General features: G+C 46.9%; 1 protein-coding gene across 2 annotated transcripts in view; it reads left to right on the plus strand.

The window, feature by feature from the left end:
- Positions 1 to 1,261: 1,261 nt before the first annotated feature.
- PRR14L (proline rich 14 like) overlaps positions 1,262 to 17,344 on the plus strand; it is a 51,351-nt gene continuing 35,268 nt past the window's right edge. For both annotated transcript variants that reach the window (XM_041003939.1, XM_041003938.1), the window contains exons 1-2: positions 1,262 to 1,403; positions 9,418 to 9,946. In XM_041003939.1, coding sequence (XP_040859873.1) covers positions 9,473 to 9,946 — 474 coding nt within the window. In that variant the 5' untranslated portion in view covers positions 1,262 to 1,403; positions 9,418 to 9,472. The remainder of the gene's footprint in view (positions 1,404 to 9,417; positions 9,947 to 17,344) is intronic.

The raw sequence follows: 17,344 nt of genomic DNA on the forward strand, positions 1-17,344 counted from the left end.
GTTCCTGATTCCTTTCTGCAGGCATGGAATTGCCTGGAAAAGTACTCCAGGATAAAAACATAGAAAGTATTTCTAAGTGAATGTTTAATTACTTTATCCCAATGATGTCTATAGACAATAGAAAGAAAGTAACCAGGCCCCGGTGCAATGGCTCAGTAACTGAAGTCCTCACCTTGCATGAGGCAGGTTCCCACATGGGTGCTGATTCTATTCCCGGCTCTTCTACTTCCCATCCAGCTCCCTGTTTGTGGCCTGGGAAAGCAGTTGAGGATGGCCCAAAGCCTTGGGACCCTGCACCCATGTGGGAGACCCAGAAGAGACTCCTGGCATCAGATGGGCTCATCTCTGGCCATTGCAGCCTTTTTGAGAGTGACCCAGTTGATGCAAGATCTTCTCTACCTCCTCTCTGTAAAATCTGCCTTTCAAATAAAAACGAATCTTTTTTTTTTTAAAGGAAAATAACCTGTGTATAAATATCCTATATGTGCTCTTGTAGGTTGTTGACAGTAGGATTGGTGTACTCGTGTATCTGCAGTTCTGATTAAACAAAATGCATGTCCACTGGCTCAAAAACTCTCTTGTCTCCATGGAGAGAGAATGAAAATATCGCGCAAATCTCCAAGCCTCTGGCTCTTGCCTGGTTAAACTAGCACCAAGCCCCAGATTTGTATTTTTATTTTCTTTTTTTCAGATTTTTATTTTTAACACAAGGCCGTGGGATTCGGGGCCAATAGATTTTATTTGCTGGATCTCACTTCTGTCTTGGGCAAGAGAGAGAGACAGACATATGCATTTCTTTTCTTCAGATAGCTATTGAGTAGCTATCGTTTAGGGGCTGAGCATATATAATGATAAACAGCGGTGATGAGGCATGGACAGATGATAAAGGCATCAATAGTGGTAAAACAGAATAATGGCAGTGCCAAAGTTAGGAAAGACTGACGGGCAGGTAATGTCCTTGGAGGAGGGTTGTCACTTAAGATTTCGCGGTCGGCTGGGCCTAAAGCATTGATGCTAGGCAGCTTTCGAGCACCCAGGGTGCAGGTGTTGCAGAAAAATGGTGGTAGCCATGGAGATAAGCACCAGCTGCGTTCTCCTTTAAATCCTGAGTCGCGGGGGGGGGAGGTCCGGCGCGGGCAGAGTGCGCGCGCGCGCCTTGCGGGGGCGGGGCTTGCAGCGTCCGCATGGCTGGCTTGGGCCCCGGATGAGGAAGTCCGGGGCGTGAAGTTGGAGGTATGGGGGAGGGGGGCCAACCATAGAGACGAGGCGGCCGGAGCGGCCGGAGCAGCTCGGTCCGTGCAGCTCGCTCGGCTCCGCAGCCCAGGTAGACTTGGCGGCGACGGGGCTGCAGCGGCCGAGGTCGAGCTGGCGGGGCAGGCGCGGGCCGCGGAGCAGGCCTCAAGGTAAGAGGCCGAAAACGGGAACGCTTCGGGTGGAGCCGGGCCCTCTGCGCTCCGTCCTGAGAGGCTCGGACTCTCCGCCGGCTGGTGTGGGTTTTAGGGATGGGGAGGTGGGGGGGGGGACACTCGAGCCTTTTCCTCCACCACCACCACACGCCCTCTCCGGCTGCCCAAGGGGAATGGAGTCTGCGCTGCAGGTGGCGACCCCGAGAGAGCGAGAGGAGACCGGGCTCCCGCGGTCGCTTTCCAAGTCATGGCTCCGCCGGGGTGGGCGAACAGGGGGGGACACTCCTATAAGGCCAGAGGACACCCCCTCCCACACACACACACAACTTCTTTTCTGGCAAGGACAGGGAAAGAAAGGCGCGTCCGTGTTTCCTTAGCGTCTGCGGTTTTTCAGCCAAGGAGGACCCCCGCCCCAATTCCCAGGAACGGTACTCCAGTAGGTGGGGGGCTCCAAACTTCTGCTGAGATAATCAGGTGGGATAAACACCCTCTCCCCCAAAAATGTGGTCCGCGACCCCCTCCCCGTGTGAGAAGGGAGAGTTAACTTTCCATCGGAGTGACAAGGGAGAAGCCCACCAACCCGCACCCCCGTGGTCAGGGAAAGGAGAATCTGGAATTTAGACAAGTCCCCCCTGCAGTCGTGGCCTTGGAGAGAACCTCGCCTTGCCTTTTTCAGGAGCCCCCTTCCCTCCCCAATCCACCAGCCTTTTTTTCTCGCAAGATCCGCAGCGCAGTGTTCGGAGCTTGATCGTATTGCGAGTCCTTGTGTCCCACTTCATCCCGTGGTGACCTTGGCTAATTGCTGAATTTGGTCTGCGATTCAGCCCGTCTTTCCATTGGGGTGAGGTTTTTCCTTCGTCTTGTCAAAGGAGGGTCGGGAGGGAATGTTTGCGTGCGAACCTAGAACAGAGGAAATAGGAAAACATGTTGTGACTGTTAAAAGCGAGAGCGGCTAATAATGTCTTGCGCAGAGAAAGTTTTTCTCTCTTTTGTTTTTTCCCCCCCCCCACGTGTGTTTTTTCCAACCTCCCCCATTGTAAATGTTTTGTACAAAGACTGTCAGCCACCAGGGGAGGAAGACTTGTACCTCTTTAGCAGGTGGAGGACAGTTGGCATTCCTCCTTAGAAACTATCACGAAGAGGGCCTCCCTGAAAATAATCAAACACCACAAAACACCGCTGGCTTTTGGGGAGCAGGTCTGTCATCCTGGGAGGGAGGGAGAGAGGTTTTCCTCTGTCCATCGAACAGATCACCGCTTCTGATCAGTTAGGGAGGGATGTCCTCTCCCCGACTGCTTGCCCTGGTGACCAAAGGGGGAAAATAATCAAGTTTCCTTCTCTCTGCTCCTCCTCCTCCCGCTCCCCTCCCCACTTCCCCTGCAGCGTAATTCCAACTTCTTCCTTTTTCTTACTTTCCCATGGAAAAAAAAAAATACCACTTGGCCTGGGTGAGGACTCCACCTGTACGCTTCTGGTTTCTACTCTGAAAAAAAGATGGCAGTCTTTTTTGCCTGCTGTCTTTTGTCAGTAGGGATCAAGAGCTTTGGCCCCCCACCCCTATGTGGAGACTGAGCCATCCCCCCCCCATGCTAATAAAGAGAGGGAAGGGGAAACGGGGCTGAATGCTTTGGAGATTTCCGGCGCCACTCTCCCCTCCATCCCCAGTCGGCCTTTCAGCTTGTCTGAAGATATTGTTATAAGACTTTTGTTTCTCTGTCGCTCCAGAAGGGCCCCCTGGAGCCTTCCTGGTGGAGGGCCTGGCTACAGTGTCTCAGTCTGGGAAAGCCAGCTCCTTGCCCCAGGTGAAAGGAGCCTTGGGAACTTCCGAGGGGGGCCTAGCGTTATGGTGGGTTTTGCTGCGCCCTTGAAATGGGAGCTTTGGAATGGGAGCGGAGGAGACCTTCAGATTTGGGATTCTTAAGGCACATGGCTTTTCTGTTTGGCTGTGATTGTGTTCTTTGGTGTTTGGAGATTTTTGTTGTTGTTGTTGTTGCCTTAAAAATTCTGTACCTCCTGAACTTTTGGGGAGTGTTTCAGTGACAAAAAGTTGCTATTTTGTCGGGTTTTTTTTTTTCCATATAAGAAAATGTAGTCTAATGAGATCCAGAATTGGCGGTGTCAGTCCTTGACCAACTGCTAGGTTTCCTCCTCATCCTCCCTCCCCCACCACCACTTTTTTTTAAATCCTGTTTTCTTTGGGTGAGATCAGAATTAATTTAGGAAGCGAAATTATTGGAAGTCACCCCAAAGGAAAGCTTTTCATCTTTTCCCGTGCAAAGTGTTCTTAAATTACTTCAAGTTTCAAGTCCCCCCCCCCGCCCCCCCAAGTGCAGGCGGAGGGGATTAGTTCAGGCTCTGAAGGAATGGTTGCTGTCTGGTGTCTGTGGGTGTATCCTTTGAAACAAAGAGAAGCAGCAGCAAAGCCCCATCCTTTGGAGTCCTGGATTGTTGTTTTTTTTTAAGGGTGGCAGGATTTATTTTGTTGAACTTGGTTCAAGCTCCAAGTGAAAGCCAAGCCCAGAGAAGTTCACTCAGCTTGCACTTTCTCACAGTGGAGGCTGTGCCAGTAGCGGGATAGGGACCTTGGTCTCTTCTTAACTTGGAGCACTTTTGCCTTTAAAAGAGAAAAAGATGTGACTGTTCACTCAAAAGCATCATTTGATCGATTTCATTGGAATCCTTTTACTGCATTCTTGATGTAAACGTCACTTTTTTTGCAGACATAGCCTTTCCCTAACCAATCTTAAGTAGCAGCTGGCAAGAGTCATTCATTAATCCCTGGTTTATTCTTTGCTTATGCCTCAAACTAAATAATTAGCTGGTATCCTCAGCCAGGTTGATTATAAGTCATTTAGTAGGATTAAGCTGTAAGTCCCTGCCTACAATTTTTATATGCATCGGTTTCTCATTGTCTTTCATTGTACTGTAAGATTTTAGTGTGAAAGCATTGAAGATTTAGAGAGCTGGTTGGAAAGAAATACCAGTTTTGTTGTTAGATTGTGCTGTGCATCTGGATCTTTGAAAATGACCCCTAAAATGAGCATACATACTATGCACTGTTTAAAAAAATAGCTAATTATTGACAACAGAATTCATGATTGATCTCTTCATCCAGGGTAACAGTTACTATTTGGCTTATATTCCTTCATTTTTCCTGTGTGCTTAAAAGGGGAACAGGGGTGACATTACAAAACTTATGGAGAAGTGGAATTTAAGAGATTATTTTGGTGCAAAAATCTTCCTTTGAATTTCATATACAACTTGTTCAGAATGTGAGTTCCCACGATGCTTTGGAAGAGTTCCCTTGTATTTTACTAAAATGAGAGTCCTGGTGTTCATTCAGTCTACAGTGGTACGTATCCCAGGCAGTTTTCTGTGCAGAGATGTGTTTCCATGTGCTTGTTTTTTGATTGCTTCATTGGCTTCAGGAATTTAGTCTTAAAAGAGCTCAATGTCTGGCAGTCACATCCTGTTCCTGTGGTGTTGTGATAAATGGCGGTGCAACCAAGGAGCTGGATGTCCCTTCAGCTCTGAGGGTTCCAGCTGTTCTTGTTGAAGAGCTATGTTCAGCTGTTCTCAGTAACCAGCCCCGGCTTCTGCTCAGAAACGTGACAACTCAGAAGTGGACCAGGAAAAGGAGAGAGTGTCTTTTCCTCCCACAACCAACATGCACCACTGATTTACAGTTTGGAAATTTCTTAGAATTATGTCCGAACAGTAACAGGTGTTTGGAAGTTATCTTGTGATAACCAAAGCTGTGGAATTCTGGTTTGGCCAATTCCTGTCGACAGTGTACACACAGGCTTAGGAAAAGTTAAGAGCCCTATCTTCCTTAAGGAAAAAGTGGAACCCTTTTCTGTGGTTCATGGTTATTGACTGTTGAGTGGAGGTTGTGTTTGTGTATGAGGCATGCTCAGCATCTGGGAGCAAATGTTGAAGTAGGGCTAAAAATGGTAAGACAAGAGCCCCTGCAGAATAGAGTCTACCAACTGTAGCTGCTGATGGAGCCACAGGTGGAAGGTCGGTTATCGTGTCGGAGTTCAAATCTAAGGTGTAGGGTAATGGCTCTGCTGTTATTGAGAGGGACAGCAGGCTAAGAATGAGCATGGAAGTTCACCGAGGGTGTCTTGTTCACCTTTGCTTCTCCTTAAGATTTATTTATTTTTACTGCAAAGGAGAGGTAGAGAGAAAGATCCACTGATTCACTCCCCACGTGGCCACAACAGCCAGAGCTGATCTGTTCCCAAGTCAGGAGTTTCTTTGGGTCTCCCACGCAGGTGCAGGGTCCCAAAGCTTTAACCCATCCTCTACTGCTTTCCCAGGCCATAAGCAGGAACCTGGATGGAAAAGTGGAAAAGCCCGGACACAAACTGGTGCCCATATGGGATGCTGGTGCTTGGAGGTAAAAGATTAGTTGAGTGAATATGCTGGCCCCGAGTAGATTCTATTTTATTTTTAAAGATTTATTTATTTTTATCGCAAAGTCAGATATACACAGAGGAAGATCTTCCATCCAGTGATTCACTCCACAAGTGACCGCAACGGCTGGTGCTGCGCCAATCCGAAGCCAGGAGCCTGGAACTTCCCCCATGAATCCCAAATGGGTTCAGGGTCCCAGGGCTTTGGGCCATCCTCAACTACATTCCCAGGCCACAAGCAGGGAGCTGGATGGGAAGTGGAGCTGCCGGGATTAGAACCAGTGCCCATATGGGATCCCGTCACTTTCAAGGCGAGGACTTCAGCTGCTAGGCCACCGCGCTGGGCTTATGGGTTCTATTTTTTCAACAGTTAAGTTACAGGAATGCCGCCCTTGTGTCATCTTGTCAGGAATTCAGAGTAAACTGGGGCTCAGGTCAGGTTTCTTTCTGCCAGCATTTTAATCTATTCACAGACACAACCATGATCAAAAGTTGGAACATTTTTATTATCCCCAGAAGAAATTGTGCCATCAACTGCCACTGCCTATTTCCCCAGTGCTCCCAGGCCTAGGCAGCCACTCACTGTTCCTTGCCGGAGTCCAGCTCCAGCTGGGTTCAGAACTTGAGAAGGGTGCGTGGATGAGGCGTAAAGAGGAAAGAAAGAGACGGACCACTAGGACTTCATGATCATAATGGACGGTGCACAAAAGCTGTCCGCTTTATTTATACAAAATCAGTCAAACTCTGGCTCAGACTTTTTACGTCACAGTCAAGTGGGTGTTTTTAAAGATAACTCTGCCATAGTATTATTTAGAAGTTCCAGCTGCTAGTACCTAGAAGTTCCTGCTACAGTTCTTATCCTACAATTCAATCTTGTATCACAAAGAAAAGGAGAACTTAAAGATCAAGGAAAGAATGAAAGCGGAAATACAGGTCCCTTGATTAGCATAGGTTCAATGGGGCAGCCAAGACAGTAGGAATGATAAAGGGCCCTTTTTGCAAGATATTGACCTCCAAGCTCAGGCTGAGCAAAAGGTTAACCTCGCAGTAGCAAATGCCAGGATGGATTAGAATTCTTCCGCAGGGTGGTCCGGTGTCCATGCGAAAGAAGGTGGAGCTGCATTCAGGTGGTTGTAGAGACATCCGCTGGGTGGGCCCTGCCAAACAGCAGGAAATTCCTTGCAGCCCTGCCTGCAATGGAACACTCTTCACCCCCTCATGTCCCCCACATCTACTACACGGAGCCCAACAGTTCCTTCTACCTTGCCTCTGTGGATGTGCCTGTTTGTGACATTCTCTTGATGTAAGTGGGATCTCCCAGTGTGTGGTGTTTGGTGTCTGACTTGTTTCACTTAGCATGATTTTCTCAAGGTTGGCCTGTAGTGTCACGTGATGCATGGTTGGATTGTTTCCACTCTCTGTTGTAATGTTGCTAATGACCATTTGTGGACAGGTTTCATGGGGGCATCATTTTGTATAAATACCTATAAGTGGAATTACTGGGTCATAGGCAAACTCTATCCAGAAAGGGACAGTTTGGAGGTCTCCTCAAGGCAGAGGTTTCATTAGGAAAAGGAAGCCCAAAAGGGGAGGAGTCAAGGATTAACTTGGAGGACACCTGTTCTCTCTTTGGTGGGCAGCACAAGGAGAGGCCTTTATGACAGACACGAGACGCCAGTCACCACTGAGAAACTGGATCTCAATAGTGTTCTTCCCAGTGTTTGATTCTTTCATTTGTGTGTGTTTCTTTTTGTTTTTGAAAGATTTACTTATTTTTATTGGGAAGGCAGATTTCATAGAGAAAGATCTTCCACCACTGATTCACTCCGCATGTGGCCACAGTGGCTGCTGGTCTGAAGCCAGGAGCCACTGCCACGTCTCCCACACAGGTGTAGGGATTGCTTCGGGCCGACCTTGACTGCTTTTCCAGGCCATAAGCAGGAAGCAGAATGGGAAGCAGAGCAGCAGGGGACATGAACCAGCCCCCATATGGGATCATATGGGATGTCAGCACTTGGAGGTGGAGGATTAGTTGGTTGAGCCATCGTACATGGTTGGTTACAGTCCCCTGCATGTGCTTTAACACCAAAAACTGATTTGTATGTTGTTGGGAAAAGGAAACTGAACCTGTGAAAATTGAACTCTTGCTACTGACTTTTGACATCAAAAAGTGATTCAGTTTTCTTTTCTGTTAACCTTCTTTTCCAACAAGTACCTGCAAATGGCAAAAAGGATTCTGAAAGGAGTCCGTTTGTCTCAGCAGTGTTTATGGAAAGCCTTTCATGTGTTAAGTCTTGTGTCTAAGTTAACATTTCAAGAGAGTTCCTTAAAATCCGGCTAGGGCTAGAGGGAGAATCAGAATAAAAGCATGATGTATCCTACTTGGTTACACGATTCCTGCCTTGGTCATGTCAGAGTGCATTTTGTTGTGGATGTTGCTCATGTTTTATAGACCAAAGTTGAAAGACTTACGGGCTCGAAAACACTGGGCCGCTGTTATCACTCTGTATTATGACCTGCTTAGATCTGCAAGAAAACAGACGCTGCCAACATTGGAAGCCTTGGGTGCCCCCACCCTCACCCACTTTCTGCCAAATAACCGTGGAATATCTTAGGCAGGTCTTTTTCCACTTCCTCAGGTGTGATATGAGCTTCTAAATTGGGAAGATGAGCGCTGGCCTACATAGCTCACAGGGTTATTGTCAGAATCCAGTGACTTCTGTCTGAAAACACTCAGAAAATCTCCAGATGTTGCAGGGAAAGTCAGAAAACAGTCTGCTGGAGAGCCGGTTTAGGGGCGTTTGTGTTAGTCTGGATAGATACAGATCAAGTATTTGGTAAGCAGTAAAGAATTGCTGCTACTTCTCTGTATCTTTTTTCTCTTTTTGAAAGATGTATTTATCAGAAAAACAGTTACATAGAGACAAAAACTTGTATCTAGTGGTTCAGTCCTCCCAGTTCCCCCCACGGTCTGCAGCTGGACCACACCCAAGCCAGGAGCTTTGTCCGGGTCTCCTGTGTGTGCTGGGGTCCAGAGTCTTGGACCTTCTTCCACTGCTTGCCTGGATGCATTACTGGACAGCTGGGTCAGAAGTGGGGCAACTGGGGCTCTAACCGGTGCTCAAATGGAATACTGACATTGCAGGCGGAGGCTTAACTCATTGAGCCACACCGGTCCCCATATCCTCTTTAAAGGGGAAAAATCAGTGCATTCGGGTCCTTGGTAAGGGTTCACCTTGCACATACTCATCAATTGCAGGAAGGAAGCATCACTGAACAAAGGATGAGAGCCAGGCCCTCCTTGATGGCAAATCTTTCTGGGCTAGGAATATCTTATCTAAATCCACATTCACTTGCCTTTCATATTTATGTCACTCTTATTCATAAGGTAATATGAGTGAATTGCAGTTAGTTTGATGCCTGTTAAGGGTGAAGATACTCCGCACCCCTCAATTCAGCGTGTTAATTTTGGTGCCAAGAGAATACTGGCATTTGAATTCAACTTTAATATTTTAGCCAGTTTGAACTGAGACAGCTTTCTTCTACCCTGTCAAGATTTTTAAACTTTTATCCCTTCCTTTGATTTGTGTCAGGGTGAGCCGTTTGGTGTAAAAGACTTGACTCCATCCATAATCTGCACCTGCCCCAATGCTGTCCTCCGGAGTAGAGACTCAGCCAGTTCCGCTTGATTCCTCCATGTCTGCCGTGGTAGAGGAATTATACTCTGAACTCCCAGTGAGTGTCTCCAAAGAGCTTCATGCTGACTCTGAGCCAAGTGTGATTCCAGATCTAAAGCCTGGAGCCTCCAGCTCTCTTGTAAGTCAGAGTAGGGCACCGCCCTCGCAGCTGCAGAGGACCCAGGCGGCAAGTTGTCGTGAAGACACCTCTGAGACCTTGGATCACGGGGCTGAGCCTGGGTGGTGTAGGCTAGTAGACCCCCCAGCAGGAGGTTCTGTGGCTTCGGGGATCTCTGATAGGAAAGAGAAAACCAAGAGCATGGAGCTAACGGTCTTCAGAGAGCAAGGGAACCAGGCGGAAATTGAGAGAGAGCCCTGTGAGGGAGCGAAGCAAGACCCGTGGGAACGTGGCACAGCTGCTGAAGAGAAGATGAGCCCGAGCCAGGTAAGATGAGACCGTGATTCAGAGGCGTTGGGTGTGAATGACAGTTCTCCAGAGTAACACGTCTCCTGATGAAATACAAGTGCCAGCAGGTAGCTTTTATATTTATTTATATATGTATATATACATAACATATATAGCATGTATAATATGCTGTTTTTTAATTTAACTTTTTGATGATTTTTTTTAAAAAAACATAAAATGTAAGTGAAGAAATGTCACTTCTTTGAAGCATCTGCTTTAGGTGAAATCTTGAATCTGTTAGTAGTAAAATTTGTGATATTTCTGCATCTGATGCTAAGAAGGGATGTGGACTTGGTAGTGTCATGGTTAGGGTGAAGTCGGAGAAACCCTTGAGGGAGGCTGTTGGCCCGGTTAGAGTCAGCACAGGGGCTATTCCTAGAAGGGATACACAGAAGGCTATCTGGGTTTCAGTAACTGATCCTTTTACACGTCCAGAAACTTGACTTTATTCGGCATAACGGAGGCGATGGTCTCTTAAGAATTGATCCATGCCAATACACTTAATGAAAGACTGAAGCATAAATCAGAAAGTCTTCTCTTTTTTAAAAAAATGTTTAGTTTTGGTTTTTAAAAATTTTTTTAGTTGAAAGAGTTACAGAGAGAGGGGACAAGGGCAGAAAGAAAGAGATGTTTCATCTTCATATACTCCCCAAGTAAGCGCAGTGGCTGGGGCTGGGCTACAGCAAAACCTGGAGCTTGGAATTCCAGCCTGGTGTCCTACCCAGGTACAGGAACCCAAGTAACTGGACCATCTTTCCCTCAGATTCTCAGGTGCATTCATAGGGAGCTGTATCTGCAGGGCAGCAGCCAAGATTTGAACTGGCACGCACGTGGAGTGCCAGCATTATAGATGGTGGCTTATCTTGCATTACAGCACTGACCCCAGAAAGTCTGTGAAACCATTACTTGGTAGGAATGATCATACTAGCTGCTCAGTAAGTCTTTCCCCTAGAGGCGTGTTTGCATGGGAAATTAAATTTCTTTCTGTAAACTTGAAATTCACAATGGAGGATTTTATTAGATGAGAAATAATGGTGAAGAGGTTGTGATAATCTAATGAACTCACATGCTTAAAAAGAGTATCTGTCAAGGAGGCCAAAAATGTACTTCCTGGGCCCATGTGGTAGCCTAGCAGCTAAAGTCCTCGCTTTACATGTGCCAGATTCTCATATGGGCAGCAGTTCTAATCCCAGGAGCACTACTTCCCATCCATCTGGTGCTCTGGGAAAGCAATTGAGGGTGGCCCCAAACCCCTGGGACCCTGCATTCATGTGGGAGACCCGGAGGAGGCCCTGGGCTCCTGGCTTTGGATTGACTCAGCTCCTACTGTTGACTCACTTGGGGAGTGAGTCAGCAGATGGGAAATCTCCCTCTGTCTGTCCTCCTCTCTGTGTATCTGACTTACCAATAAAAACAAATAAAATCCTTAAAAAAAAACACACACACACAACCTGACTTTATCATAGGCCAGATGTCAGTGAACTTTATCTGTGAAAGACCCTTATCTGCTGTTGTAGTTTGGAAGCGGCCACACAATGTGTGAGTGTGGCTGTGTTCTGCTAGCACTTAGTAAGCACACAGGTATGTAAGCTGTAATTTTTAGAACCAGTAATACATTCATGTTCTTGGATTAGGCTCCATACTCCATCTGATGACATTATTTCTTTCTATGGATAATAGTCATTAATTGGTATGAAAAGCTCCATATATGGCCTGGCGCAATAGCTTGGTGGCTAAAGTCCATTTCTCACTTTCTCCTTCTTCACCTACTCCACACCCCCCCCCCTTTTTTTTAAGATTTATTTTTGTTTTGGATTGGAAATTCAGCTTTACAAAAAGATCTTCTGTCTGCTGATTCACACACCAAGTGGCCACAACAGCCAGAGCTGAGCTAATCTGAAGCCAGGAGCCTCTTCTGAGTTTCCCATGTGGGTGCAGGGTCCCAAGGTTTTGGGCCATCCTCGACTGCTTTTCCAGGCCACAAGCAGGGAGCTGGATGGGAAAGCAGGACCACTGGGATAGGAACCAGCACCCATATGGGATCCCAGCACTTGCAAGGAGAGGATTTAGCTGTTGAGTCATTGCACCTGATCTGGTAAATACTATTTTGAATTCTGTGAAGCAAAAGGAAATAACGAAAGTATTTGTTGGAAAAAAAGTTTTAGCTAGTCAGTTAGAATTGACTGAATTGTATGCTGCCAAGAAAGATCTATGCTCTTTCTTATTGTTTCAGAGGTGTGCGCTCTCTGAGCCCAGAGGTAATGGTTGTGATCTGTTTGGGGCTGGATAGGTGACAGCTGAGCTTTATAGTTTTGTTGGTGACATGTGGGAGAGGTGTGTAGGAACCCAGGAATGCATTTGTGGATAAGATTTCATGCTAATGACAAACTTTAAACGCGCCACTGGCAGTCTGGCTGTTGGGTGTCTGACGTGCGCAAAAGTGCTCATGAGAGCCAGGAGAGGCCTTCAGGGACTTGGAGGGCTCTTCAGCTAAGGGGCCCTGTTGGGCACTGTCCAGCTCCTCCTTGGACAGGGGACAGCAGTAGCTCCCATTGAGCCTCAGGACACGGAGCCTGCAGACATCTGAATGCGCAGACCTTCAGAAGAGCAGCCTGCCTTCTGTGTACTCTTTCAGAAGGTTTGTAAAGCCAGACATCTCGGAGCTAGTTGCCAGGACACCACTCAGTGAAAAGACAGCAGTCACACTGAGGAGAAAATGTTTACAGCATGCATTGCAGGTAAAGGGCTTATGCCTATTACAGAGAGAATTCTTGGTTTCAGGAATTGACAAATCCCAATTAAAAGTTATTTTTATTTGGAAGAGAGACAGACAAAAACAGAAAAAATTTCATGTGCTGCTTTACTCCCCCATTAGGCCAGGAGTCCAAGTTCAGTTCAGATCTTGCACCTGGGTGGCACAGGGACCAAAGGACCTGAGCATCAAATGCTGCCTCCCAGGCTGTGTGTTAGCAGGAAGCTGGTATTGGGAGTGAAACTAGGATCTGCACCCTGGCACTCTGATACAGGATGCAGACATCTCAGATTGCACCTTAACTGTTGTACCACACACTTTCCCACGTAGCTCCATTTTTATTCACTTATTTATTTGAAAGTTAGAGTTACACAGAGAGAATGGGCTTCCGTCTGCTGGTTCACTTCCTATATGGCTGCAGCAGCCAGGTGTGGGCCCGACCAGAGCCATGAGCTTCTTGGTCTAGGGCTCTCACATAGGTAGGTGGCGGGGTACCAGTGCTTGGGTCATCTTCCCTCTTTCCCCAGCCTTAACAGGGAGATGGGTTGGAAGTAGAAAAGCTGGAACAGTGCTGATTTCAGCACTGATACGGGGATGCTGGTATTGCAGCCATTTGCTTTACTTGCTATGCTACAGTGCTGACCCAAACCCCAATTTTAATGGGGGACACTTGATAATTCATCCTTTGTTTATGGTGCCTGTTGAGTATATGAAAAGATGGGTTTGTAATTTTTAAAAAATGAACAGTTAACCGTTAAGTTTCCACTTTTTATGTATCAGATTAGTAGATGTGGAAAACATATGGCAGCTCTTTTGGTTAGCTAGTCTGTGAGGAAATAGACATTCTTCTGAATTGCATATGTAACTACAAACTGTGTAGCAATTTCTAATTGAAAAGTATTATAAACATTTTTTATTTCTTAAAAAATACTTTAAAAAGTTACAGACAGAGAAAGGAGAGGCTGAGAAGTTTTCCACCCACCAGTTCACTGCTCAAGTGCTGGGGCTGGGCCAGGCTTGAAGCCAGAACCAGGAGCTTCTTCTAGGTCTCCCACATGGGTGCAGAAGTTCAGGGAACTGGATCGTGTTCCACTGGTCTTCCATCAGGGATGGAAGTTGGGATCCTAGTTGGTGCCCTAGCTCTTCCTCTTTTTTTTTGTTTTTTGTTTTTGTTCTGTTTTGTTTTAATAAATCAGTTAATTAATTTAAAAGGCAGAATGACAAAGATCTTCTATCTGCTGGTTCACTCTCCTCACATAACCAAAATGACCAGGGCTGGTCCAGACAAGGGAGCCAGAAACTCCATCTGGGTCTCCCACATGGGGTGGCGGACCAAGAACTCGAACCATCATTCGCTACTAAATTAGAAGCAAAGCTGGCAGGACTTGGATGGTAGTCGTGTACTGCGTGCTGGCTGCTTCACTTGCTGCCCCACAATACCAACCCCTATTGGGGAAATTTCAGAGTTCTCTGTGGAGCAGAAGTATTGAATAAATAATAGTATGTACTCGTACACGTATGGAGTATTACAATAAGGAATGAGAGGCTCTCTGTGCACTGATGAGGGAGAGTGATTTCCAGGTGTGTTGGTTCCCAGGATCACCTCCAAGCTCTTTGGTTCCCAGATGCATATGGAGCTCAGCTTTTCAGCGTACTCACAGCTAAAAGGTGAAAGGATGCAGAGGAAAACCAGCAAAGGGAAAGAGGAAGTCGAGGGGAAACCAGCTGCCCAATAGGGCGCAGTCTTTCAGCAACACCTTGCAACAGCAGGTGAAATGTTGTCTACCATCACAGTGTGCTGGAAATTACATGTTTAGGGTTCTGTCTTTTTTCAGTATGTACAAAGAAGGTTATTTTTTGTTTTGTTTTGCTGTTAAATTGGAAAGTCAGATATACAGAGAGAAGAAACAGAGAGGAAAGTCTTCCATTGTTGATTCATTCCCCAAGTGGCCACAAGGGTGACTCCAGCCAATCTGGAGTCAGAAGCCAGGAACTTTTTCCATGTCTCCCGTATGCGTGCAGGATCCCAATGTTTTGGGCCATCCTTGATGATTTTCCCAGGTCAAAGCGGGAAGCTGGATGGGAAGTAGGGCCCCTGGGGTTAGAACAGATGTCCATATGGGATCCCAGCACATGTAAGTCGAAGACTTTAGCTGCTATGCTACCATACCAGGCACCAAGGTGTTTTGTTCTTGCTAAGATTTATTTGTTTTTGGGCCTGGCGCGATACTGTAGTGGTTGAGGTCCTCGCCTTGCACATGCCGGGATCCCATATGGTTACCAGTTCCGATCTGGGTGGCCCCACTTCCCATCCAGCTCCCTGCTTGTGGCCCGGAAAGCAGTTGAGGATGGCCCAAAGCCTTGGGACTCTGCACCTAGTGGGAGATCCAGAGGAGCTCCTGTCTCCTGGCTTCAGATTGGATCAGCTCCAGCCATTGCGGTCACTTGGGGAGTGAATCATTGGACGGGGGAACTTCCTCTCTGTCTCTCGTCCTCTCTGTGTATCCGCCTTTCCAAAGAAAATAAATAAAATCTTTTTTAAAAAAGAAACGTAGATCTGTAGAGAAGGAAAGTTAAACATTTTCTATCTACTAGTGCATGCCTAAAATGGCCTCAATGGCCAGAGCTGAGCCGATCCAAAGCTGAGCTGGAGCCTCTTGCAGTCTCCCACATGGGTGCAGGGTCCCAAGGCTTTGGGCCGTCCTCGACTGCTTTCCAGGCCACAGGCAGGGAGCTGGATGGGAAGTGGAGCAGCTGGAACACTAACCTCTGCCCATATGGGATCTCGGTGCTTAAAGGGGAAGGATTGAACAACTGAGGCATTGACGGGCCCTGCTCTGTCAATCCCACTTAGGAGGATAAGTAAAAGCTGATGTGTTCAGTTATTTGTAAGGAGTGGAAGCAGAGTGAAAACTTAGTAGGGCAGGGATAGAGAATGAGAATGGGCTACAGGAGTGGGGATAAGCTTTTGAATAATACATTCAGATGTAATTAGAAGTACATGTGTGCAAATGTGTGAGCTGGGACCTTGATTCAGTGACACTTTATCATAGCAAGCATAGCTAGATCATGGTTTCTAAATATTGTTTCCCAATAAGGAAGCCCATACTCCTTGGACATATAACTGTTCTGGGACAGAAAGTGTAGAAATACATGTGAAGCCTTTAACAGGCCAATCTGTGGTGAGAAATACCTGGAAAACCTGGGGGTTATATCCGATGAGCAGGCTTCATCCCAAGCATGAATCATCGGTGTGCGGTTTGACAGCAAGGAGTGATGCACCCTCCCGCTCTCTCCCAAGGGACACAGGAGAGAAGTCTGAGTCATTTTTCTCACCTACTCTCCCCATCCTCATTAGACGCTCACGCTCAGGTCTCCAAAACCCTTCACCTTTGCAGTTAATGTTAAAAGAGAGAAAGAGGGCCCGGTGCAGTGGTACAAGTGGTTAAGTCCTCGCCTTGCACGCCCAGGATCCCATATGGGCGCCGGTTCTATCCCAGCAGTCCCGCTTCCCATCCAGCTCCCTGCCTGTGGCCGGGAAAGCAGTCCAGGACGGCCCAAAGCTTTGGGACCCTGCACCCGCGTGGGAGACCCGGAAGAGGCTCCTGGCTTCGGATCAGCATAGTATCGGCCGTTGCGCTCACTTGGGGAGTGAATCATCGGACAGAAGATCTTCCTCTCTGTCTCTCCTCTCTGTATATCCGCCTTTCCAATAAAAACATAGTAAAAATAAATCTTAAAAAAAAAAAAAAAGAGGGAAAGAGGGGGTGGAGGGAGGGAGGAAAAGAATCATCATTGAATGTTAAAATAGTTACTAAAAGATTGAAAAATGAGGGCTGATGTGATAGCCTAATGGCTAAATTCTCGCCTTGCATACCCAAGATGCTATATGGGCAGCGGTGCGTGTCCTGAATGTTCCGTTTGCCATCCAGCTTCCTGCTTGTGGCCTGGAAAAGCAGTAGAAATAAATAAATAAGAAGCTGGGTTGGAGCTGGAACAGCCATGGGTGGTGTTGGGTCCAGGTGTCACAGTCAGTAGCTTAACCCGCTGCATGACAATGCCCATTCAAAGACATTTCTTTTAACTTAAAAAAAAAAAATCCACTTCCCAAATGTCCCCAACAGCTGGTGCTGGACCAAATCCAAGTCAGAACATTATAGCTCCTTCCGGGTCTCCTGAATGGGTGTCAGGGACCCATATACTTGAACCATCATGTTCTGCTTCCCAGGGTGCACATTAGCAGGTCACTGGAATTGGAAACGGTGGCTGCTTGTACCCGGGCACTCTCATGTGGGTGGAATGCAGGCAACCCAAGTGATGTGTGCACTGCTGTGCCAGCTGCCCAGCCCCAGGGTACTTACTAACTGCAGAAATGGAATTAATAATTTTAGAGTGGAATGGCTGGCCCCACTCAAACCAAGTGATTACAATTTACTTTCCCAGGAATAAAGCAGCCATATACACCCCACATTTCTCCTCTAACAGGGAAAACGGAAAGAACTCGCATTAGTTCCATGCATTGCTGCCCTAAAAAGGAGCATCTCAAATCACCTTAAAATAAATTTGTTTGTTTGTTTATTAGAAATTCAGATTTACCCAGAGGAGAGACAGAATGATCTTCCATC

The sequence above is a fragment of the Ochotona curzoniae genome, unplaced genomic scaffold, assembly GCF_017591425.1.
Source record: "Ochotona curzoniae isolate NIBS_2020 unplaced genomic scaffold, NIBS_Ocur_1.0 scaffold_274, whole genome shotgun sequence".
Classification (NCBI taxonomy): Eukaryota; Metazoa; Chordata; class Mammalia; order Lagomorpha; family Ochotonidae; genus Ochotona; species Ochotona curzoniae.